This window comes from Enhydra lutris, unplaced genomic scaffold (genome assembly GCF_002288905.1).
Source record: "Enhydra lutris kenyoni isolate GAN:26980312 unplaced genomic scaffold, ASM228890v2 scaffoldscaffold2, whole genome shotgun sequence".
In the NCBI taxonomy this organism is placed as follows: domain Eukaryota; kingdom Metazoa; phylum Chordata; class Mammalia; order Carnivora; family Mustelidae; genus Enhydra; species Enhydra lutris.
The window spans coordinates 30,838,461-30,863,597 of NW_019154086.1; the positions used below are offsets into that span (position 1 = coordinate 30,838,461).

Sequence of the window (25,137 nt, forward strand, 5' to 3'; positions counted from 1 at the left end):
GGGTGGCTCAGTTGGTTAGGCAGCTGCCTTCAGCTCAGGTCATGATCCCAGCGTCCTGGGATCGAGTCCTGCATCGGGCTCCTTGCTTGGCGGGGAGCCTGCTTCTCCCTCTGCCTCTGCCTGCCACTCTGTCTGCCTGTGCTTGCTCTCTCTCTCTCTCTCTCTCTCTCTGACAAATAAATAAACAAAATCTTTAAAAAAAAAGAGAGATCTGCATTGTAATTTTATTTAGATAAACACCATTTTATATTTTGCAATTTTACACAATTGATGGAGTCAACAATAACTTACTTGACCTATAAAATCAATATAGGAAATTTGGAAAGCTTAAATCATGAGAAGTTCAACCTTGGTTTTATATAAACTAGAAGATTTTATTAGCATTAATTTATGTAATAAAACCTGGAAGAAGACTATAGTTGACCATATTCATTCCTCTACCCAAATGCACCTATTTATCAGAAATATTTCATAAAACTTTTTTAAAGTACTTCATAAACTTTATATTCATAATCATTAAATCATATTTAAAAACTCTTTTATCTTGAAACCTTTCTTCTTATAATCATACTAACAAAAGCTATTATTTAAATGCACTTGTCCACATTTTTTAATGCAAAACAGCACAAGTAGTTAACAGACTTTTTGTCTTAGACATTTTAGACTATTTGGACTAGATATTCCTAGATTACACATATGCCAAAATGATTTTTTTCTTAATTCATCTTTAAAATTTTCAAGTGCACGGTGCCTAGGTGGCTCAGTGGGTTGAACATCTGACTCTTGATCTCTGCTTGGGTCACAATCTCATGGTCTTGAGATAAGTCCCATGTCAGGCTCTGAGCTCAACAAGGAGTCTGTTTGTCCTTCTCCCTCTGTTCCTCCCCCCGCTTGCACATGCTGTATCTCAAATCAATCAAAAAATAAAATCTTTAAAAATTTTCAAGTGGGAGGAAAAAATTGGAACAGGAAAAACAGTGAGCTAAATGGCATATTAAACATTTTGAGTTTGAGGGTCACATGGCTGGATCAATCAGTAGAGCGGGTGACTCTTGATCTCGGGGTTGTGGTTCGAGCTCCACACTGGGTGTAGAGATTACTGAAAAAAACTAAAATCTTTAAAAATAAGTTTGAGTTTGAGGAAAAATCAATTGCAGTAAGGCAGTGGCCAAACAGGAAGTGGTTAGGAGGTCTCCACCAACTAGAGCTAAGGGAGACTTTTATAAAGAAGAGGCAGAAGCAGGGGTGCCTGGGTGGCTCAGTGGGTTAAGCCGCTGCCTTCGGCTCAGGTCATGATCCCAGGGTCCTGGGATCAAGCCCCACATTGGGCTCTCTGCTCAGCAGGGAGCCTGCTTCCTCCTCTCTCTCTGCCTGCCTCTCTGCCTGCTTGTGATCTCTCTCTGTCAAATAAATAAATAAAATCTTTAAAAAAAAAAAAAAAAGAAGAGGCAGAAGCAAACAAGGAAAATTATTTGATTTACTGGCTTTAGCTTAAATGGTTGCCTTCTATTAAAAAGTCTAGTTGGCTGTTAGTGATTGATGTCTTTAGGCTTCAATATCTTAACCTTCAGGCATAACAAGCTTGTTTTGATTTGGTTAAATGGGCTACTAAGACATTAAAGCCATCTCAGTCTACTGGCTTCCTTGTTATTAATAATACAAATATTAAAGTATTCCTATAGAAGTATAATTACCTTCCCTCTTCAAGAAGGGAGGATAAAGTTTAAATATAAACCATACAGTTACAAAGCTCTTAAGTATGGGGACATCTGGGTGCTTCAGTTGGTTAAGCTTCAACTCTTAATCTCAACTCGGGTCTTGATCTCAGGGTTGTGAGTTCAAGGCCTGCATTGGCCTCTATGCTAGGCATGGAGACCACTTTAAAAAAATCTAAAAAGCTCTGAAGTATGGAAATAAAAGACAGAGAATCTTTTACATAAAGTGGTCTCTTTTAGACAAGTAACACATAGACTCTCCGGAGGTTTTGTTAGTTGTGTTTTGGTGTCATTCACATTTCAGCAACATGTGAATATAAAGAATTGACATTTACTCACTCTATGTCACATAGTTTTATGAGTGGCCCCTTATGAAGCTCTGTGGCATAAGAAGAAATATATATTTAATTCAATTTTTATTTACTTTCTATGATAAACAAATTGGGATAAAAAATAGCTGTAAATGCTGTAACTGCTATATGTTGCACAGAAGTTATATAGTTTTAAATACATTTATTAAAGTGTGTTTTCATATTTGAATATAATGATTCAAGTTATCAGTGTAATGATTTAGGCAGAAGAGTATTACAGTGTCTATTCTATTGGGATTTTGCTCTATCAAGTAAATTTATGCAAAAGTGTTATTTAGAATTCAGGCCTTATGACAACTTCCCAATATGTTATTAGTATACCAATGTATGCATAAGAGGAAAATGTTAACATCTTTAATTAATACATGCTCAATTACTTTTTGTTATAAAAATGAATTGACAGGTATGCATCTTATTTTGTAACTAATTACAGGCATGAAACACACCGACTAATAAAATTAACAGGATACAATATGGAAAATAGGAAAGTATAAGCTCAATCACATAGTTCTATTTCAAAAGTGAAAAAAGTAAGATATTAGGATTACAAGGTGATAGTGGATTTTCTGGTCTTTTTTCCTCTGAAACAACAAAAACTTAAGGTTAAGATTTAATATTCTCATAAACTTCAAACTTTTTCTAAAAACAGATTAATGCTTGAATTCTAGAATAAAAAAGCTAAAGCTGAATTTTTAAATGGTATAAAAGGGAACAACTGAATTATTAAGTACCTTGCTCAAGAACACATATCACCTGTCGAAGAAATTTTGAGACAATCAATCATTCAGGTTTACAGAATACCAAATGCATTTTTCTAAATGTCACAAAAAGGCTGAGCAGAGTTTCTCCAAGGACATTCCAACTTTAGAATGTTAACTGTGGAGACAGATTAAGCTGTTTGTGGGAAAGGAGAGCAGAAACATGCTACTTTAAGAAGTTAAAGAGAAAGGTCAATGTAAAGTCTGATGAATGTTAAGAATGTGATGTGGAAAAAAAAGAATACACTGTATAATGAAATTATAAGAATAAAACTCATATATTAGCAATTTAAAATCTCCTTAAAATTCAGAATTCTTTGATTTTAATGTAATTTATCAAAATAACTAATTTCTCATAAAACAGTACTAATATAATTTTGCTTTATTTTTTTTAAATCTTAAGCTAGCTGGCTATATAACACATGAAATCTGATTTAAATTATTGTACCTTTCTTAGCATCACTGTGGTGGTGTGTTAGTGAAAACTGAGACTATTTTTTAATATTTTACTTTCTTATAACTGATACATATGATAAAACTAGCTCTACATTCAATCTTGACTATATAAAAGAAAACACAGCCAATAGGAAGATAATTGGAAAAGCAAAATCAGCCTTAAAAATTAGTATGTTTTAAAGAAAAGAGTGTATAGAATGTTTAGCAACTTGAATTGTTGAAAATCAAAGTTTTATTCCTAAAGTATGGACAATATAAAGCTAGTACTTCCAAGAACATTCAGATATCAGAAGAAAGTTAAATACAGTACTGATTTAACAAGAGATTGGTCTTATATGTATTACCCAGCACCATTACTTTCTCTGTTAAAACAATCAAAACTAAAGAAATCAAATGCAAGGCTATTTATTTTTTGTTGATTTTCACAGGTGATCCTTTGATGTTGAGTTTGTCCACAAAAACATTTGATCTTCTTCCATGTTCAATGGCTGGACTTTGATGAGGTTTCTCCCTGAGAAATACAGTATGAACATTAATACCATTTTTCAAATGGCCAGTAGTTTACAAATCAATACAAACATGATTAAAAAATACTTTTAAGTTTTATCTAAGACTTCCACAATCGCTTTGAAAAACATATGGGAGATTATTTCATTCACATTTAAGAAAGCAACAGCTGCTTTCCTGAGATAGATTTAACTGTTTAATCACGCTAGTGACTGGCAGCCACTAGCCACATCGTTTACATTTAAATTAATTAAAATAAAGTTTAAAGTTCAGTTCCTCAGCTGTATCAGCCACATATGAAGAGTGGTTCAATAGCCACATGTGTCTAATGGGTGCCATATTGGACATTACAGATACATAATATTTTCACTATTACAGAAAATCATTCCAGAAAGGGCTATTGGACAGTGCTGGTTTACAGGAAATGCCACAGACAGGGCCACAGATTTATGGATCATCTATAAAGAGCATGCTTTCTCTAACAGGGACCTTATTTCGTACTCAAACTTAGCACTGTATTTTTTTTTTTTTATCAATAGAGTTCCCAAACTGAGACAAATATTGCCGGAAAGTAATATGGAAGCTAATTTTCTACAGAAAGTATTAGGGCTCTAAATTCCTAAATAAGTATTTAAAAATAAAAGATCCTAGCTCATGAAATTCTGCACAAGGCTTCTGATTTACTTGATACCCACTTGTCCACCGCTGGTTCTGTGAAGCCTTCCACCTTCTGCAGCAATCCTCCACTCTCTTAAGGCCTAGAATAGATTTCTATTTTAAGGCCTGGTGAGGCCTCCCTCTCTCTCAAGTGTAAATTTAATAGGAACTAGGTATTGTTTTCCATTTTTTCCCCCAGAGAACCAAATTAAATTCTAACTCTACACTAAATGTACAAAAACCTCTATAATCTTTTTTTTTTTAATTTTTTTATAAACATAAAATGTATTTTCATCCCCAGGGGTACAGGTCTGTGAATCGCTAGGTTTACACACTTCACAGCACTCACCATAGCACATACCCTCCCCAATGTCCATAATCCTACCTCTGTCTCCCGACCCCCCTCCCCCCAGCAACCCTCAGTTTGTTTTGTGAGATTAAGAGTCACTTATGGTTTGTCTCCCTCCCAATCCCATCTTGTTTCATTTATTCTTTTCCTACCCCCCAAACCCCCCATGTTGCATCTCCACTTCCTCATATCAGGGAGATCATATGATAGTTGTCTTCCTCCAATTGACTTATTTCGCTAAGCATAATACCCTCTAGTTCCATCCACATCGTCGCAAATGGCAAGATTTCATTTCTTTTGATGACTGCATAGTATTCCATTGTATATATATATCATCTCTTCTTTATCCATTCATCTGTTGATGGACATCTAGATTCTTTCCATAGTTTGGCTATTGTAGACATTGCTGTTATAAACATTCGGGTGCATGTGCCCCTTCAGATCACTATGTTTGTATCTTTAGGGTAAATACCCAGTAGTGCAATTGCTGGGTCATAGGGTAGTTCTATTTTCAACTTTTTGAGGAACCTCCATGCTGTTTTCCAGAGTGGTCGCACCAGCTTGCATTCCCACCAACAGTGTGGGAGGGTTCCCCTCTCTCCGCATCCTCGCCAGCATCTGTCATTTCCTGACTTGTTAATTTTAGCCATTCTGACTGGTGTGAGGTGGTACCTCATTGTGGTTTTGATTTGTATTTCCCTGATGCCGAGAGATGTGGAGCATTTTTTCATGCGTCTGTTGGCCATCTGGATGTCTTCTTTGCAGAAATGTCTGTTCATGTCCTCTGCCCATTTCTTGATTGGATTATTTAGTTCTTTGGGTGTTGAGTTTCTTTATAGATTTTGGACACTAGCCCTTTATCTGATATGTCATTTGCAAATATCTTCTCCCATTCTGTCAGTTGTCTTTTGGTTTTGTTAACTGAAAAACCTCTATAATCTTAATGGTGTGGTTTCAGCACAGCTATTCCAAAGGTAATCCCAAAGGAGGCTAATGTTTTGGGAAAATTCTTCCAAAATATCTAATACCTAATATAGGTGCAAATAATGTTATGTATTACACAAGTATCTAAAAATGCTTTTACCATTGACTTGTCAGGGGAGTTTTGTTAAGCCTTTCAAATACAGCCCCTCCTCCCTTATCAGATCTCTAGATACCAATATCTTACCTGGCATGAAATGTATAACTCCTCCTACATCCAGATTAAAATCTGTTTTAAGAAGAACTACATTATAATACTTCACTTTTTCTTAAAAGGATTTTAGCCCCGTCTTCTGAAGCATAGTTTGCTAGTGAGTTACTAATCATGCAATCTTAAAATATTATTGGTTTTTAGATACAAATTCAAATTTGTGTAGAATGCTCAGATGAATATAGAGTCATTACATCCTTCAAAAAAGATACTGTTGATAGAAACAACGGATGTTACTCAAAACTTCCTGACAGAAGTAAAATTACATTACTTTTCTTCTAATTCTTAAAAAAATATAATTTGTTTTAGAAATAATTTTACCTTCTTTTAAGTTCTCGGCAGCCTGAATTCTCATGACCAACGCTTCTCATCCTAGGGTTTTCTACATTGCGCCACTGTCCCACTGGTTTGTACTTCAAAATCTCATTTTGCCACTCATCATCAAAAGCATGAGCATCACCTACATTAAATATCAAAATAAAGAGGCAAGTATTAATATATCAACTGTCAGTAGCTGCCTTGGCTCCCACATAGTTGATTCTGGCCTTGTGCTTCCCTCAGCCTAACCTCAAGACAGAGGCAGGGAACTGCCCCAAATATAAAGGTCTTTGATTCAGAGTACTATTTCCTTTTTTTTTTTTTATTTGCCTATTTCTATTTTATTCCTATTCATAATTTGGTTATTGATTATCTGGTTTTTCATGTATCTGCCTGCATATTATGTTATTCTACCCAATGAACCCTTTGACTCAATTACACTGACTTACAGTCTTTCTTCCTGGGTCATCTTCCTGGTCTGTACTTGGGTACTTCTCCTATAACTAGCACTTCCTATTAACCTCACCGTTTTCCTGCATAACTAGGCCTACCTCACAAGCTTCTGTTGTCAGTTTCCTAAGACAGGTTACTCATCTCAACTGCCAATTTGTTATGAATTAGGCAATCTAACTTCGATTAACAATAGGTAAATGGGGGGCGCCTGGGTGGCTCAGTGGTTTAAGCCGCTGCCTTCGGCTCAGGTCATGATCTCAGGGTCCTGGGATCGAGTTCCACATCGGGCTCTCTGCTCAGCAGGGAGCCTGCTTCCCTCCCTCTCTCTGCCTGCCTCTCCGTCTACTTGTGATCTCTCTCTGTCAAATAAATAAATAAAATCTTTAAAAAAAAAAAAAAACAATAGGTAAATGGTAATACTTGTTCTATCAGACGGCCTTTATAATAATAATGTGTTCCCTCACTAAATTTTTCTTCAACATTTTAATTACTGTAAGTACTCTGTATATATTTAATTATGACAAAACTATAAAGGTTAAAATTAAAGGTTAAGATGTTGTAGCTTCCATCTCATTGCATAAAAATAACTTTGTCCAAGCCAACCCTAAGAGAATTTTTTTCTGAAATGATATGATAGTTTAAACCATTTCCATTTAAAAAATTTAAAGTGACAAAACACTTTTACTCAAAATACTTTTGGAAAGTAGAAGATGAGTTTAACCTAAAAACTACAATGAGAAGAGTTACAACACTGAAAGGACTTAAACGCATTGAGGAATGAATATAAAATCCAGAAAATGGAAAGATGTACTTGAAATATACATGATATATTATCTAACAATACAAGAAATTAAAATCTTATCTATACAAAAACTGAAGTGCCCAATAATAAAGAATGTTTTAAATAAATTATGGCCCATTCACAAAACTTTTAGGTAACCATTTAGAATGTTTTTGAAAAACAACATCATAGGTAACTGTTTTCACAATTATAATGGTGAATTAAAATAAGCACAATATAAACTAGATAGTAAAATACTAATTTTTAGAAAAAGTGTATGTGTTTACATATACATAAAACTACTGGGGAAGAAATATACTAAAACTTGAATAGTTGTTTTGGATTGGGATTATGGATAATTTTAGTTTTCTTCTTTATTCTTTTTTACACTTTTCAAATATACCTTAGAAATACGTAAAAACTCATTTTGCCTACTGGCAATCTTACTAAATGACAATTCAAAAGATTCCATTTTCCAAGTATAGAACAAAAAATAAATAACATTACCAAAAATCAGCATAAAAAACAAATCTCTATAAAACAATGAAACCCCAATTTTATTACTTTGATAAGGTCGTCCCTGGTAGTCCCCACACATATTATTCATAAACTACCTCAAAATGACACCTTATGGAATGTTTCTACAAAAAACATTCATCAAGTTCTACCAGTACAGCTGCTATTTTGAGAAGAAGAATACTATTTTCTGTGACAACTTACTTTCATTCATATTGATGAACTCTTGATTGACCTCTTCATCTCCAGTCTTGTTATTCTTTGACTTTTTAATGACATGAGCTCGGTCATGAAGATGATGACCAACAGCCATTTTTTCTAGCCCACTATCAGAATCTCTCATTGCTTTCCTAGTTTCCTTTATCTGAAAAAATGAAGAAAATAAAAATTAAAATTTATTATTTAAATATATAGAGAATGGATATAATTCTCAACTCCTCAGGACCTATTTACTAATAGAGGTTAAGACCATAAATCTACAGCTCTAAAAACACTGGGTACTACTTAGTTCCACTACCAACTTGCAGTAGAATTGTGGTAATAGTTCTCTGATATTTTCCGAACTGCTTAAAATTAATGTCTAGGGCAAATAGAACCAATACAATTTAAACTTTTTCTAAGTTGTAATGAAATAGTATATCAAATAATTACTTAATTATATAAGACTTAGTGCCTTCAACAGTATCTTAACAGTATCATAGTTGGGAGTACATCCCTATAAGTAAGGGCAACTGATTATTCAGCAGTCATGTTGATCAGCTTGAATCTCATGGCTCTTACATATCAACTCTATGGGTTATGAGAATATTCATGATAGCCAAAGACTATTAATATTAGCATGGTTTGCTGCGGGATGTCTACAATTAAACTGTTTACATTTAAGATGTCACTTACAGCAAGTGAAAATGAAAATGTCTGCACTGTAACAAGAGCATCATTAAAAGTTATGCCCTTATATGTAAGAGCTACTCACACCCAGTAAACAGGCAAACCTTTTTTTTTTTTAACTATAAGTACTAATGAGGAAGTATAGAAATAGGAACTCTCATACCAGGCTTTGTGGGAGCCAACTGTTTCAATCACTGTGTGAGAGTAACTTAGTAATTTTTACATAAAGATGAAAGCACCCACCTCCTACAAACCAACAATACCGTTCCTAAAACATTTGCACAAGAAGACATGTATAAAGTAAGTGAAAAATCAGAAATACCTAAGTATCAATCAACAGAAAAATAGATTAAAAACTGTGGTATATTGATATTTTGGATAATATATAAAAGTAAAAATAAATAAACAGAGCTGCATATATCAAGCTGAATAAATCTCAGAAGTATATGCCTGAGCAAAGTCAAGTTGCAGAGGACACATGTAGCATAAAACTACATAAAGTTTAGAAAGCCATAAAATAATTCATTATATTATTTACGAAGCATACATAAGTAATAAAATTATAAAAACACACATGAGAATCATAAGTTTGAGATACAAGAAAATGGTTCTTTTGTGGGGAGGGAGTGAAAGGGAAAAGGAACCAGGGAGGAATAGTGTACTGAAAGCTTTAACTGCATCTAGTATTTTTGCTTAAAAAGAAAACAAAACAAGAGAGAACTTAAAGCAAATAGAGAAAAATGTTATGATTTGACTAAACTGGGTGGAAGGAATGTGGGTATTTATTATATTATTTTCTATATCTTTTCCGTATTCTTGAAGTATTTCATGAGTTAAAAAAAATTCTATTGCTTCAGATATAAATTGAAAATAGACATTTATTTCATGAGACAAAGACTTCTTTTAGAGTCTACTTACCTGGTCAACATGTAAAGATAAGAATAAACATCAATAGATAGTTACATGAAAAAAGGCTCTGAGGTGGGGGTGGAAGGGAGGAAAAAAATGTCTTAAACTAAGTAAATACAGTTAGCATTATTGTTCTTCACAGTGATATGTGTCTTCTTCCCTCATCTCTACCCCCAGAATACCAGATCAAGCTTTCATAATTAAAATAAAATAAAGATGACCTATCAATCCACAACTTTATAAAGCTCCAAGAATGCTCAGAAAATACTTACTCCTCCTGGAGCCCTACGGGTTTGAGTTGAGGCCTGGAAAACCTTTGGTGGTTCATCTCCTACTTTGGAATATGTCATAACTGAGGAAGAACTAAATGAATGTCCATTTGGATCCACTGAAAGGTGACCCTAGAGGGAAATATAAATTTTAAGTCCGGAGAGTTTAGTCAAGTATGAAGAATTGACATCAGATGATTCAAATAAGTAACAACACTAGTTGAAGTACTACCAAGGATACCATACTATCAGGATGGTATATCCAAATGGCACCCCCAGGAAGGACCTCATTTCCTTCCATTTTAGGTACCAATTCTTACTCTGCTTGTGAGGAATAATAAGTGACACACTCAGAGATCCTTAAGTCTTTGTGATCAAAGACTTGCAGCTTAGATTTAAATATAGATGCTATGCCCTGAAGCCTATGATGCTTTTATAGTCAGTGGTTGACCCCTGTGTGCAATTTTGCCAATGCTGAGCCAATTAGCCATACACCAAGTAGTTTCATACCTCCTGTGGGTACCAGATTGCTAGATTATGAAGATCATTAATAATGCCCTAGATTTGGACATTCTGAAATGGTCCTTAGATTCTAAACTAGATGATTAAAATGAGTCTTCTTCATATTGAATCAAGTTAATTTTTTGATGTTAATATTGTGAGTAGAAAAGAGTATCAGTACCAGTTTATAACTATTTGAACTCTATTGATATAATCCAATGCCTAAACATATTCCTGAAATTTCTGTTTTCAGCTTTTTTAAAGAAAATACTAAAACTTAATTTCCTAGATGCCACAAAGCCTTTTAAGTAGACAAACTAAAAATAATTAAAAAGTCTAAATTCATATAAAAATATTCATTTACAATAGTGACCTTCAGCAAGATAAATGTTTTTGAGGTTGTTCTGGTTTTTTTTAATTGTGTAAGTTAATTAACGCTATTTTTCAAACCTGTAGGTTGTGAAATCAATTTGTTGGATTGTGACCAGGATTTTAAAAATATGAGCTAAAACAGAAAATATAAGCACACACTGTAAATAGTATGATCATTTTGTCACAAAACTTTTGTTTCAGGTTTTTTAATACAGTACACAAGTATTATATACTGGGTCATACTGTTAAGATACATTTTTTAGTCACTGTGGACCATGATTAAAAAAAGTTGAAAGCCACTATAATATAGGGTACCAATAACTGAGAATAACATTCTCATCAATTTTTTAGTACTTACAAAGTTTCTTTGTAATTCCTGCATACTGTTTCGCATATTTAACATCATTCGGTCCATTGCCTGAAAAGGGTTGACATCTGTACGCTACAAGACATTAGGAAGTATGTTATTAACTGTAAGTACAACACAAAAGAAGCAAATCAACCTTCCCAAAACAGCTGAAAAATTTTTTTCTTGATTTACGCAGCGGGAGCTCATGCAGCAATCGGCCAGGCAAAGATAATTTAAGAACTATACAAAAAAGCAATTTGTTAAAGAAAAAATGGAAGCATATATAAAATCTCAAAGAGCCAACATTTAAATGATTAGGGGGTTGCACCACTGTAAATACATGCATACATATATGTGTATATATACACACATGAACATATAAATATAAACACACATTTACCAACTTTCTCATAACAAATTTAGTTAATATTTAAATACTGAGCAGTGTATTCTGGGCTGGGACAATTCTAGCATAGACTAGTTTTCAAGTTTTTCCTTCTTCCTTCTCAGTATCTCACCATGCAAATCAGTAAAACTTGGGTATAAGATACCAATGTCACTTCCACCAGTACAACACAGCTGATAGAAACTGCCTCTGAGGTTTCCAGCTCTCCTTTACATCATAAGAGGTTCCAAGTAATAGAGGTTAATTCACTCTACTGTAGGCCTGGAATTTGCTGCCTACCACAGAAGGCTCAGTAGAACATTCCCTTGAGGCACGGCATATGCTTCTTTAGAAAAGTAGTTATTTCCTCTAGCACTGTGGTTTCCTAGTCAAGACTGATTTTAACTCCCAGGGGACATTTGTTAATATTATATTCATTTTTGTGTGTCACAACTGTGGAGGGTATATAACTGTAATCTACTGAGTAAAGGTCAGGGACCCTGTTAAAATCCTCCAAAGACTAGGACAGCCCCACTAGAACAAGAATTATCTAGCCTAAAATGTCAGTGGTGTCAGGGGCTGAGAAGCTCTGCTCTAGAAAAATCTGCTATTGATTTTAAGTTTTACTGTTAGAACACTCACAAGAAATTTAAAAAGTGATGCACACATTTTAGTGAGTCACCTGATGCATTGTTTACTATTATAAAACAGAAGGAGTGTTTGATTCAAGGAATTCCTCCACTCAAACGGCAGTCTTTTAAATCCTGTAAGGCACTGTAGTTCAATGCCCGTATTTCAACCCCTCTAGAGATTCTTTTGCTGTATGCCAAACTGGGATTCAATAAAGAATTATCAAAGGCCTGTCTATGTCCCTGCCTTCCTGTGGGTTTTATTACTTGTAACAATGGGAAACAGATGGGAAAACCAAATTCTTCTTTAGAACGGGCACTTAACACCATAGGGAAGAACAAAGGCACATTTAGGAGATACTGATATCTTTGGAGACACAAAGAACTGCAATAGAATAAATCTGCATTTCAGAGATTCAACACAATTCAGGAAACATTCTGAATGCTTTGTTTCATCACCAGGTTGAGAAACCAGGGCTATTTAAGAGATACAATTCACGAGAGTTGGAAGGGCTAGCCCAAATAAGGGGAGGAAGAGAAGAAAAGATCAGATGTTAAGGTATATTCCGCCCTTTCTTCAATTCACTATCAAATCAGCCATCCCAAATCCATCTGTACTTGCTGTGGGGTGGCCCAACACCTTGGAGTGACAAAAAGTATGGGTACAATTTAGAGCTAAGATTCCAGTGGGCTCCTAAGGCCTTTGGGAACTTTGTACACAAGCTCTTCTCTCTTCCTGAATGTTTTTATCCTGACTCTCAGCATAGTTTCTTCTCATCATTCCAGTATTACCTCCTTAGAAAGGCCACCTGCAAAAGTAATCTCTGCTTCACTTCCCATCTCTCATTATATCATTACCCTGTTTCATCTCCTTCATAGTACTTTGAAGTACTTTATCTGAAATTATTTTGTTGTTTATTGCCTGTCTTCCCACTCTAGAAATCATCTTTGTGAAGGTAGGGCTATTTTTCTGTCTTATTCACTACTATATTCTCAATACTTTAAAAATAATTCCCTTGCACATAAGGAGGGCTCAGTAAATATTTGCTGAATGAATGAACAAATCATCTCTAGCTTGGCTTAAATGCATATATCCAATTGTTCACCAGATAAATCCACCTGGACATACTACAGATGCCTCAAATACCCAACACCCCAAACCAAAATGATCTTTTGACCGCCCCTGCTCTCATATCTGTACTGTATGAATGCACTGCTCCTTACCTCAGTGGTATTTTCACGTAGCTAATTCTTCACGCCAAAAAGTAGGCATAATACTTTCCTTTTCCCTCTTTACTGTCCTTTCAACCCAGTAAATCCCCAAGTTTTACCCATTTACCTCTTTAACTCCCAGATGAGACACCATAGCCACTGCCTAAATAGAAGCCATACTAATATTTTCCAGAACACTTTAACTACTGTAGTCTTTTCTAATCTTTCCTTCCCTTAAAGGCACAATAATCTTTCAAAAATGAGAATGTGCTTCTATTACTATTTTGGTGAAAATTCATCAACTGCTTCCACTATTCTTAAGATAATGTCTAAAGTCCTTACCAGGACCAAAAGAAGTCCCTGGTTACCATTCTATCTTTATCTACTCTCCAACTCATGCTCCAGGGCCAAGTGATCCGAAATATCTTTGAGCTCCCTAGCCGCTAAGTCTATGCATGTGCTGTTTCTTCTGTGTTGAACACTCCTGGCTAACTCCTATTCATCCTTAAGGTTCCAGAAATCTCTGATAAATCTCCACACCATCACCCTACCACCCCAAAAGGTCTGGGTAAAAGGCTTTCCTCTATCTGTGCTTCCACAGCATGCTGAACTTCCTGATTGTTTTACTGATAACTCTGGCTATAACTGGTTTTTTAATTTGTCATTCGTCCCACTGAAACTCTGATCGGAAAGGACAAATGTGGTTCATCCAACTTTAAGGATACAAATGATTCAAGTCTAACACAGAAGAAACTTTTTCATAAGAGCACAGATGCATCCATAGGAAATGTTCCAAAGTCATGCTATTCTCTGCTACTCCTCAGGCTGCTTTTCAGTGTATTAGAAACTAGCATCACAGAAAAGAAACAGGAGTGGGAGAAAAGCTGGTTGTAGACGAGCCATACTTGGATGTGGGAAAGGAAAAGCAGCACGCACAAACTACCTTTAGAGTCCTAGAAAGAGCAGACAATCTGAGCTTCTCCAAATGTGCTCCTCTAGCTATAGTTTGGTGCTTTTTCATCTTTTAGAAAGTCATCATAAATATGTGAAAATGTCCAAACTTTCAAACATACTATGGGGATTCCTTTTGTAAATCAAGTAAATTTTTATCTATTAAAATGTATTTTTTCTTTCTTGGAAGACTGATTTTATCTATGTTGATATGACTTAGTTCAGAAAAAATATGCCTGAATACTCTAAGATTAATACATAAAACAGGTTTCAGTACAAATTCCAAAAAGCTATTTTGAAAATAAGTGAAACTGCATGCCAATTCACTTTTGCTTGAGTTAATGAAAAATAAATCTTTGTCAGAAAATATTGTTAAAATGGTTTGTGTCTCATGATACGAACCATACCGCCAAAACTGCCAAAAGGCACAAGAGAATTCATTGCCTAGAAAAAAAATCCAGTTAACTTTGGTTGATATTTATTATATAATAATCCCTGAAAAATAAATGTACTATATAATTACATAGTTCATAACTTAACAAAGTTTTAAAACCATTTAACAAAAAAATCCTCAAAATATATTTTAAAAAACTAACCACTTACTATTCATCATAAAGCCTGAGAGGAGCATGGCAGATAAATAAGGAGACCATATACCACTTTTAAATATGACTACTGTAGTATTTACCAAAGGCAGTTGAATTTGCTACAGATTAAGACAAACATTTGTCAAAGGAAATACAATTTCACACTAAAATTAATTAAAACATAAGGTACAATGATTAATATTCTCATATTTCCTTTGCTCAACTCTTCTGTATTTTTAAGAGATGAGTTAATCTTGCTCATAACTGATTAAAAATAAACAATTATTTACATTAATAACATTTCAAAAGTAGAAATATTGGGCAAAAAAATTAATAAATATCTCCCAAGAACTAATACATAGAATAAAAAATATAGACTTCAGAAAGGATCACACACAGATTTAAAAATATGTAGGGTCTTTGATAGGCAAAAGAATGTTAAGTATAATAGGTGGAGTTATCTAATAGTTCACAAATTGTATTCCTCAGTAGGTAACAGAGAAGTAAAAATAAAATTTTAGACATACATATACACATATTAAAAACTTTCATTACTTGGAAGTTTCAAATACTGAAAGTAAAATTTAAATTTTGGGGTAAAGGGTATATATAAGGTTTTACCATCATTCAGTGATACTTTTCTCCTTTGTAAATTATGCTGAAAAATAGAGAAAACTGTATATATATTAAATTTAATAATAAATTATATCAAATTATATATATCTGTACTATATATTTAGAACAGTAATCTCCGAAGTGTATTATTATAAGTGTATTATCATCAATACTATTTCTTTACTCTTTTCACTGAAAATAAAAACATTGTAGATTCACTCTGGCACCATCATTCAATCTAAATGTTAGATGGTCACATGTCATACCGTGAATTATAAACTGCTTAATTAAATATATTTACAGATTAAATTATCTAGTTTTAGGGGCACTTGGGTGGCTGAAGTCAGTTGGGCAGCTGACTCTTGATTTCAGGTGGTGTCATGATCTCAGGGTCCTAGTATCAAGCCCTAAGTCGGGCTCTGCACTGAGTGCTCAGTCTGCTTGTCCCTCTTCCTCTGCTCCTCCCCGCAACTCCCACTCATGTTCTAACTCTAAAATGAGTAAGTAAAATCCAAAAATTAAAAAAAAAAAATCAAGTTTTAAATAAAACTAATCCTACCAAAATGGAAAAGTGGCTTAAAAAAATCCCCCATAGGGGCGCCTGGGTGGCTCAGTGGGTTAAAACCCCTACCTTCAGCTCAGGTCATGATCCCAGAGTCCTGGGATCGAGCCCCGCATCGGGCTCTCTGCTCGGCAGGGAGCCTGCTTCCGCCTCTCTGCCTGCCTCTCTGCCTACTTGTGATCTCTATCTGTCAAATAAATAAATAAAATATTTTAAAAAAATCCCCCATAAAGAAGTCATGAACTGAAGAAAATGCTAATAATATAAACAAGAAAATAAGAAAATAACATAACTGATGCTTCCACTACTTTTGTAGGAGTCTCTGTTTTCCCTCATAAAATGGCTGATAAAGATGACAAATGTTGGAAGATTAAATTTATAGATTAAATTATCTAGTTTTAGGGGCGCCTGGGTGACTCAGTCATTTGGGCAGCCAACTCTTGATTTCAGCTTAGGTCATGATCTCAGGGTCATGAGATGGAGCCCAACATCAGGCTGTGCTGGGCAGGGAGCCTGGTTAAGATTCTCTCTCTCCCAGGGCGCCTGGGTGGCTCAGTCGGTTATGCGTCTGCCTTTAGCTCAGGTCAAGATCCCAGAGTCCTGGTATTGAGCCCTGAATGGAGCCTCGAATGGAGCCCCAGATAGGGCTCCCTGCTTAGTGGGGAGTCTGCTTCTCCCTCTGATCCTTCCCACTCTCGTGCTTGCTGCTCTCCCTCCCTTTCTCGAATAAATAAATAAAATCTTAAAAAAAAAAATTCTCTCTCCTCCCCTCTCTGTCTGCCTCTGCTCCTTCTCCCCTAAAAAAAGGACAAATGTCAAGTAATGGACCAAAACTAAAGAAAAAAATTATCATGATGTCTATCTGAAATACATATTTTCATCCACTATGCTTAAAAGCAGCAGCATAATGGCTCACTGCTTAATGAAAACAATCATTTAAAAACTTATAGTTTAGGGCGCCTAGGTGTTTCAGTCCGTTAAGTTGCAGACTCATTTCAGCCTCTTCATTTCCTCTCAGGTCATGATCTCAGGGTCCTGGGATCTAGTCCTGTGCTCAGCACAAGGCTCCATACTGAGTCATCGCTTAGGATGCTTAGGATTCTCTCTCTCCCTTTCCCTCTGCCATTCACTCCACTCATGGGCGCATGCACGCGCTCTCTCACAAATAAATAAGAAAATTCTTTAAAAAATTTAAAAAAACTTTACAGCTTCACTAGAGAGAGAGAAGCTTTCTATGAATTTTTATTAAAGTTTAAATGGACTAGAACAGCTAGCATGCTCAGAAAGTCTATTGTTCTCTTGGCTGTGCTCTTTTCAAATAGCAGCAGTCTTTCCCATCTTCTGCAGTCAATTTTTAGTTTCTGTTTCTACCTTCACATATAACTGAACTTAGAAAAGTTCAGGTTGGCATAGAGGTCATTTGTTGTTATTGTTTGTTTGGCTAACTTTTTTTTGTTTTATTTTTGCTATTACGTTTAGTCTTTCACATTTAGACATACACATATCAAATATATCATACCCTATGGGATAAAAGGAGAGCCATTTCTCACCAGTATAAATTATAAAATGAGTTTGGCTAAAAGAGAGGCTGAATGTTCCTTGGAAAATCTGCTGTAACTCTGCTATAAATCTTTATTTTAAAAATTATTACTGCCCTAGGACAATACTCAGTATTCCTGGCTGGCAAAGGGTCTTCATACAGTTTGAAGAAGAAAAAAGTGCACTGATGTTAGCATTCTAAGACGGTTGATATGATATAATGTCTTTTTCCATTGGGAATAAAATTGTCACTTTTTCCTTCTTCCACAAAAGCTACAAGTAGCTCATTTATGCACATAAATACAAAGTACTATATAGAGCCCTACTTCTGCCTTGCTATGCTTATAGCAAACAGACAAAATATTTCAATGCTCATTGAAAGATAAAATTTCAAAATGTCTTTATAATTGGCATTTCTGCCCTCCCTGATAATTTTTCCTTAGATCTTAATTTTAGACTTTTATGGAAACTGATAGTCCTAAAAGTAAAAAAATACAGATATAAATACCACTATTCACTAATTGAAAGAAAACAAATTGGAATATGAATAATCCATACTGGAATAATAAGAAAAGGATTGTGAAAATTTCATTCATATAGTAAATCTAATTTTATCCATCAAACTTCTTAGGACTATTTGAAATATTCAGTCTCTCTTTTAGCCAAAACTCATTTTTTCTGTATACTTATAATTTATACTAGCAAAATATGGCTCACCTTTTCTTCTCTAATTTGCGATACATGTGACATATTTATGTCTAAGTATGAAAGACTTATGTAATAACAAAATTTAACTAATTAATAGAAACCAAAACCAGATACTCCTGTGGATTTTTATTCTAGAACTGCCACTTCTGAGACTGAAAAAGCAATAGAAATAAAATAAACAGAGAAGAAAGTAATTAAGATATATAAGCATCCGAGACTTTTTTTTCTAGTTGAATATATTTATAACCTCCTACTTTTGCTCTCAGATAAAACTTATGAAAATATTCTGTAGTTATGCAAGTTAAATACAGTTAAAAGTTAATCTAAGTTTTGAAGGCCCAAGGTAGCCATGCAGAACAAACTATAGACACATACGTAAAATAATGCTTTGTTTGGCTTATAATATGATCTTAAAGTTTTGGTAGCATTGTGGAATTCCATACAGCTAACAATTCAATTTTAAAGGATTCAGCTTTCCAACAGGTCCATCCTTTTATACAATAGTTATTTCTATAACAAGCATTATTCATATCCTAACATCAAAGATACATATATTCTTCTATATTCTTCTGTAATAATTTTCTTCAAATCCCATAGGGCCTTCTCACTAACTTAAAATAAAGAACTTACAGTCAAGGAATTTTCACCATCATCATGTCTCATATGATTATGATGAGCTCTTCCTCTACCATCAGAGATGCTGAGCAAGTCTCTTCCAAAGGGTTCAGAAAAACTTCTCATCATCTGTCGCATACTTTCTCGGTGTGCAATAAAAGAATCACTGTTGAAAATACATATCATCCAAGAGTAAGTTTTGGAATTTAAGTCATAAGTAGGCAGCTAAATACTACAAAGAATTATTTTGTGTTGATAGTCTTGTTAAAGAGACAAAAGAATTTAGGCAAATGGAATTATCTCCCAAAGATCCATTATTCATGAATACAAAAACTATTCCATTTCCTATCTACTATAATTAATCTATATATAATAAAAATACATCTTTATTTAACTCTTATTGTATGAAAACGGCAAATACAAAGTAACACATCTCAGGTAGCTTAGGCCAGCACTAAGGGAAATGGCCAAAAAAAGGACTGAAAAATATTAGTACCAGGTAGAGGTCATCTTAGGCAGCCAAAAAATATAAATTCTAGTAAGAACCAATAAAGAATGCTGGCTTATTTATTTTTTAACTCTTTATTTAGGAAATATGAGCACTGAGAAATATAGCTAGGTTATGAATACTGTAAATATACATTATTCTAATAGTCAAAAATAAAGCTACAGATCACCTTTATGAGGCTTTTGTTTCTAAGAACTCTTAGTATCAGAAATCACCACACAGAAAAAATATCTCCTGTGTCTTAAGATAGCTGTTCTCAAACTTATTTTGAAATTACCGAGTAACCAAATGAGCAGGTTAGAAATGCATATTTCTGTCCCCCAACAATATCTCAATCTAATTTACTAGTTCCGGGTGTGGTTTGTGGAAACGCATCCCTGGTGATCTTACTTCAAGTAGTCCCTTCACCAACCTTTGAGGAATAGTATTCCTTCTGTATATGTAGTACGTGCATTAATTAGAACTCAAGCCTTTTTCCTGAACCTAAATTTCCACTGCAATAAAATGAGAATAATATTGCACATCCCTGTTGTTGAGATTAAAGCATGTAATCTGAAGGCACAAAGCACAGTATCTGGCCCACAGAGTGTGTTGAAACTTAATTTCCCTTAAATTCCCCTAATTTCCCTTCCTTTAAGAGAAACTTTTCTTCTTAATGCATTTATGAATGCCACTCCCTATTATTCTATTATTAATATTAAATACCTTTCATTGAAAAAAGATTTGTGTTTTATTTAAAAATACATATAACAATAATCATGTTTGGTATTTGTATAAATACCAGTGTTCATAACCTGATGTTATCCCATTCACAAGTCGCATTCAAGAATGTAAAATTTTGGGGCACCTGGGTGGCTCAGTGGGTTAAAGCCTCTGTCTTAGGCTCAGGTCATGATCCCAGGGTCCTGGGATCGAGCCCCCACATCGGGCTCTCTGCTCAGCAGGGAGCCTGCTTCCCCCTCTTTCTCTGCCTGCCTCTCTGCCTACTTGTGATCTCTATCTGTCAAATAAATAAAATCTTAAAAAAAAAAGAATGTAAAATTTGTATTGCCTTATTACAGTGATTTCTTAGCTTCATTTCAGTTGGAAAGTCACTCACCCACAGTCAATTCCTTATTGCTCAGTCTAGAACTTAAGGTACATCACTGTTGGTGCGCACTTTACCAAGCAATCTTATTCCCCATAATCTTTTGGAGTCCCCTAACAGTTCATCCCCCTTTTAGACTTCTCCACCTTAGTTTCATCCTTATGTCACCCTTTCAACTTCTAATTCTAAACTCCCATCTTCTAATGTCATCATAGGGAAGCACAAAAATTCTGTCTTCCTTCAGTAGCCCCAGGCAGAAAGATCTTCTCCTCTGAATTCTTCAGTATTTGTATACATAAATGTACTGGTCCATTTATCATTAGTTCTTTCAGTTTTCTTGCTAGGTACATTGTATGTATATGATTATATCACAATGTAATCATAAAACTGTTTCTAGTTTTTTTGCTATTGTGAAAAGGCTCCTATGAACATTCATCTACTGTTTTTTGTGTATATAGTTTCATTTCTCTTGTGTAAAATAAGGAGGAGTGGGATTGTGATTAACTTCATAAAAAATGTGAACTGAGAGTTCTAGTTGTGTTACATTCTTACTGATAGTTGGTGTTGTCAGTCTTTTAATTTTAGCCATTTGAGTGGTGGTGTAATAGTAGCTTGTATTTTGTATGTCCTTTGGAAATCTTCTATGATAAACCATGCGTTAAATTTTTTCCCTATTTAAAAAAAATGAGGGATAAGTACGATTTTTAAAATGAAGGGATGAAGTTTAAAGTAGACAATCTGAGGGAAGTATGATTTAAAAAAGCAAATTGTGTTATTTTAATGTACCTTCTGAATTTACTCTGTGAAAGCTAAAAGGCTTCCCTTTTTATTTCCTATCTTCTAATATGAGAAACTTATTTGTGGTTTTCTCACAAAATGTTTGCTATTGGGGCGCCTGGGTGGCTCAGTAGGTTAAAGCCTCTGCCTTAGGCTCAGATCATGATCCCAGAGTCCTGGGATCGAGCCCCGCATTGGGCTCTCTGTTCAGCGGGGAGTCTGCTTCCCCCTCTCTCTCTCTGCCTGCCTCTCTGCCTACTTGTGATCTCTGTCTGTCAAATAAATAGAGTCTTTAAAAAAATTGTTTGATATTATTAAACTTAATTTCAGTCAGGAACATTATAAAGTTGATTATCTAGTCTCTGGTAAACTAATGAACTCACTAATTTATATGTGTGGTAGGCAGCTTCTAAGATGGCCCCCAATGATCCCCTTCCCTTAAGTATGGGCTGGATTTACTGACTTGTCTCCAACAGAATGTGGCTTCTGCTTGGGCATTGTCTTAGCAAGATGACTCACTGTGGGACAAGCAGCTGCTTTGCTGTGAGGTAGCCCTGTGAGGGCTACATAGGTGAGCTTAGATGCAGATTTTTGAGACCAGCCAACAACCATGTGAAAGAACTTGGAAGTAAATTCTCCATCAGTCAAGCCATGAGATGACCGCAGCCTTGACGCACAACTTGATGCAGCCTCCTAAGAAGCCCTGAGTCACAACCACCCAGGAAAGCTGCTCCTGGATTTCTAACCAACAGAAATTATATAATAAATGTTTCTTGTTTTAAGCTACTAAATTACAGCAGCAATATATTACTAATACATATTACATCCCAAGGAACAGTACATAATACATCTAAAACTGTCTCCATTCTAAGTCTTCAATTATGCTGGTTTTTATCTAAAGACTGGGAGGGAAATGGACATAAATCTATAATAATAAGTAGTTTGTCTGTAGGTCCTTTTCTGCATTTTGAGAAAATATTTTTTTAAATTTTCACCAAATTTTGAGACTATGTTTGGGATGGTACAAATTAAAATATGAGCTTCTATAAAACTCAGGAGGATGGGGTTTCTCAGACAGGTAGTCTTATTCTAGAGCAGTTGAAACTGAGGCACAAGAAGCCCATGAAACTGTTGATTAGAAGATGTCTCATGTACTAAAACATTTGAGCCAGAGAAAACCAACTGGTTGAAATGAGTACCTCTTTTCTAATCAAGTCACTAAGGAAGAGGTTCAGAACTAGGTATTGATTGCAATGCAGCTGCTACTCTATATAGCATGTAGCATGTACCCAGGTGAGTAGAGAGAGTTGGGTAAATAACTCTCCCCAAAAATGATGGAGAGAACATGTGATATATAGAATGGTTCAAATTCAATAAACATTTATCATGTATACTGTGTGTCAAGCACAGAAGTTGATTACTGGTCTAGAGGAACTTACAGTCTGACAGAGAAATGAGACATATGTTTTAAAATTAAAAGTATAAAACTTAGATATTAGTTTAGCTAATATAAGAAATTGCCATAAATTTAGTGATTAAAACAACAAATTTACACTTTTACAGTTCAGGAGGTCAGAAGCCCAGAATGGATATCCCTGGGCTACAATCAAGGCATTGGCAGGGCTGGGTTCATTCTAGAGGCTGTGGGGGAAAGTCTGTTTCTTCCTCGCCTTTTTTCAAGCTTCTAGAGATGGCCCATATTCCTTGGCTTGTGATCCTTTTTTCCCCCATTTTCAAAGCCAGCAGCATAGCATCTTCAAGTCTCTCTGATTCTTCCACATTTAAAGGACCCTTGTGATTAAATTGAGCCTACCTGGGTAATCCAGGTTAATCTCTTATTTTAAGGTCATTAAAATTTTTAGTTTCATCTGTAACCTTAATTCCTCCTTGTCATGTAAAATAATATATTCACAAATTCTGGTGATTAGGACATGGACATCTTTGGGAGAAGGGGAATTATTCCACCTACTACTGATATATTCCTAAAATCACATTATTTAAAGCAATTTGCAAGTATTTCTCCCAGTCTCTATAAAAGTCTTAGAAGACTGAAATGCTATAAAAAAAAATGCCTGTGATTAACCTGGTGCTAGAAAACTGAATGGGATTTCTATGATAATTAAGTGTTCTGGCATATTAAGGTAGGCTAGGCAAAGTTATCATGTTCAGTGGGTTAGCTGTATTAAATGCATTTTCAAATCACACTGTTTTCAGTTTACAATGGGTTTATCAGGATAACTCCATCTTAAATTGAGGGAGATCTGTACTTCTTCTGGGCTTTATCCTTCATCTGTTCTTGTTTTCCCTGGCCTCTGTGGGGCTATTCCTTTTAACCTGAACATGCTTAAAAATCACTGGAGGTACTTATTAAAATACAGATTCCTGAAACATACAACCAAGGATTTTTGATCCATTATATCTGGGTCATGGCCCAATAATCTGCATTTAAGCAAGCATTTCTATCAACCCTAGTGAAGACATTCCAAGAACCTCACATGAATAAACACAAATCTAACCTCTTCAACCATTTAATCAGGGACCTCTGTTCAATTTCAGCTTGTTTTGATACAAACTATCTCCATTTGGGGCGCCTGGGGGGTTCAGTGGGTTAAAGCCTCTGCCTTAGGCTCAGGTCATGATCCCAGGGTCCTCGGATAGAGCCCCGCATCCGGCTCTCTGCTTCGCAGGGAGTCTCTTCCCCGCCTCTTTCTCTCTGCCTGCCTTTCTGCCTACTTGTGATCTCTATCAAATTAAAAAAAAGAAATCTAAAAAAAACCAAAAAACAAAAAACAAAACTATCTCCATTTATTTAACAAATATTTACTGGATACCTATGTAAAAAGCACTGTGCCAGGAAGTGGAAATAGAGAACTGATCTTACAATAGAAGTTGTAATACTTTCTAAAATACTCAGAGTATAAATTACAAATAATAACAAAGTAATTTTGGGACATTTGCCTATTACTATTGTAGTAAGTCTTTAACCTAACATTTCCCACACTGTCTTTTTCCTTAGCCAGCTCTTCCTCTTTATGGCACAGCCATTATTCTCCAAGTCATCCAAATTCAAAACTTCAGAATGGGCTGGATGTTAGTTGGGTTTTTATCCGTCCTGCTAGCTTCAAGAGAGGAAACAGGTGAACTCTGGTTCCATGGAAAGAATAAAGGAGATGGCAAGTGCTCTAGTTCACAATCTCCCTCTAATAAGAAAAGTTGGGGTTGGTTTACTTCTGAATTATCATTACTTCTTATATCTTACTATTTCTTTTCTGGTTTCTAACACCTAGTAATTTTGAGCACAGTAAATTTTTAGTAGTCATGTCTAAGTTTTTTTTCACACCCAAAGTGAAACAATGGCTTATCTGGGCATAGACATCTAGATCATTTCTCCTCACTATTTTGAGAATCTATATTGTTTCATTATCTTCCTTACTTAGTGTTAAGAGTGATGACCATGTGGTTCTTATTCTTTCTAAAAAATCTACACTCTCAGAGCCCCTGGGTGGCTAGTTGGTTGAGTGTCTGCCTTCAGCTCAGGTCACAATCACAGGGTCCTGGGATAGAGTCCTGCGTCTGGCTCCCTGCTGAATGGGGAGTCCTC

General features: G+C 35.1%; 1 protein-coding gene across 3 annotated transcripts in view; it reads right to left on the reverse strand.

The window, feature by feature from the left end:
* Positions 1–3,229: 3,229 nt before the first annotated feature.
* Positions 3,230–25,137, reverse strand: part of LOC111150679 (myeloid leukemia factor 1) — a 34,061-nt gene continuing 12,153 nt past the window's right edge. Inside the window, exons 1-7 of one of the 3 annotated variants that reach the window (XM_022508238.1) lie at positions 19,180–19,326; positions 14,941–14,982; positions 11,371–11,454; positions 10,143–10,271; positions 8,278–8,437; positions 6,327–6,465; positions 3,513–3,811 (exon numbers count right to left, since the gene is read on the reverse strand). In XM_022508238.1, the coding sequence (XP_022363946.1) occupies positions 3,706–3,811; positions 6,327–6,465; positions 8,278–8,437; positions 10,143–10,271; positions 11,371–11,454; positions 14,941–14,982; positions 19,180–19,302 (783 nt within the window). In that variant the 5' untranslated portion in view covers positions 19,303–19,326 and the 3' untranslated portion in view covers positions 3,513–3,705. Of the gene's footprint in view, positions 3,812–6,326; positions 6,466–8,277; positions 8,438–10,142; positions 10,272–11,370; positions 11,455–14,940; positions 14,983–19,179; positions 19,331–25,137 lie in introns of those variants that run through there. The other 2 variants (XM_022508223.1, XM_022508232.1) reach the window with 2 other exon arrangements.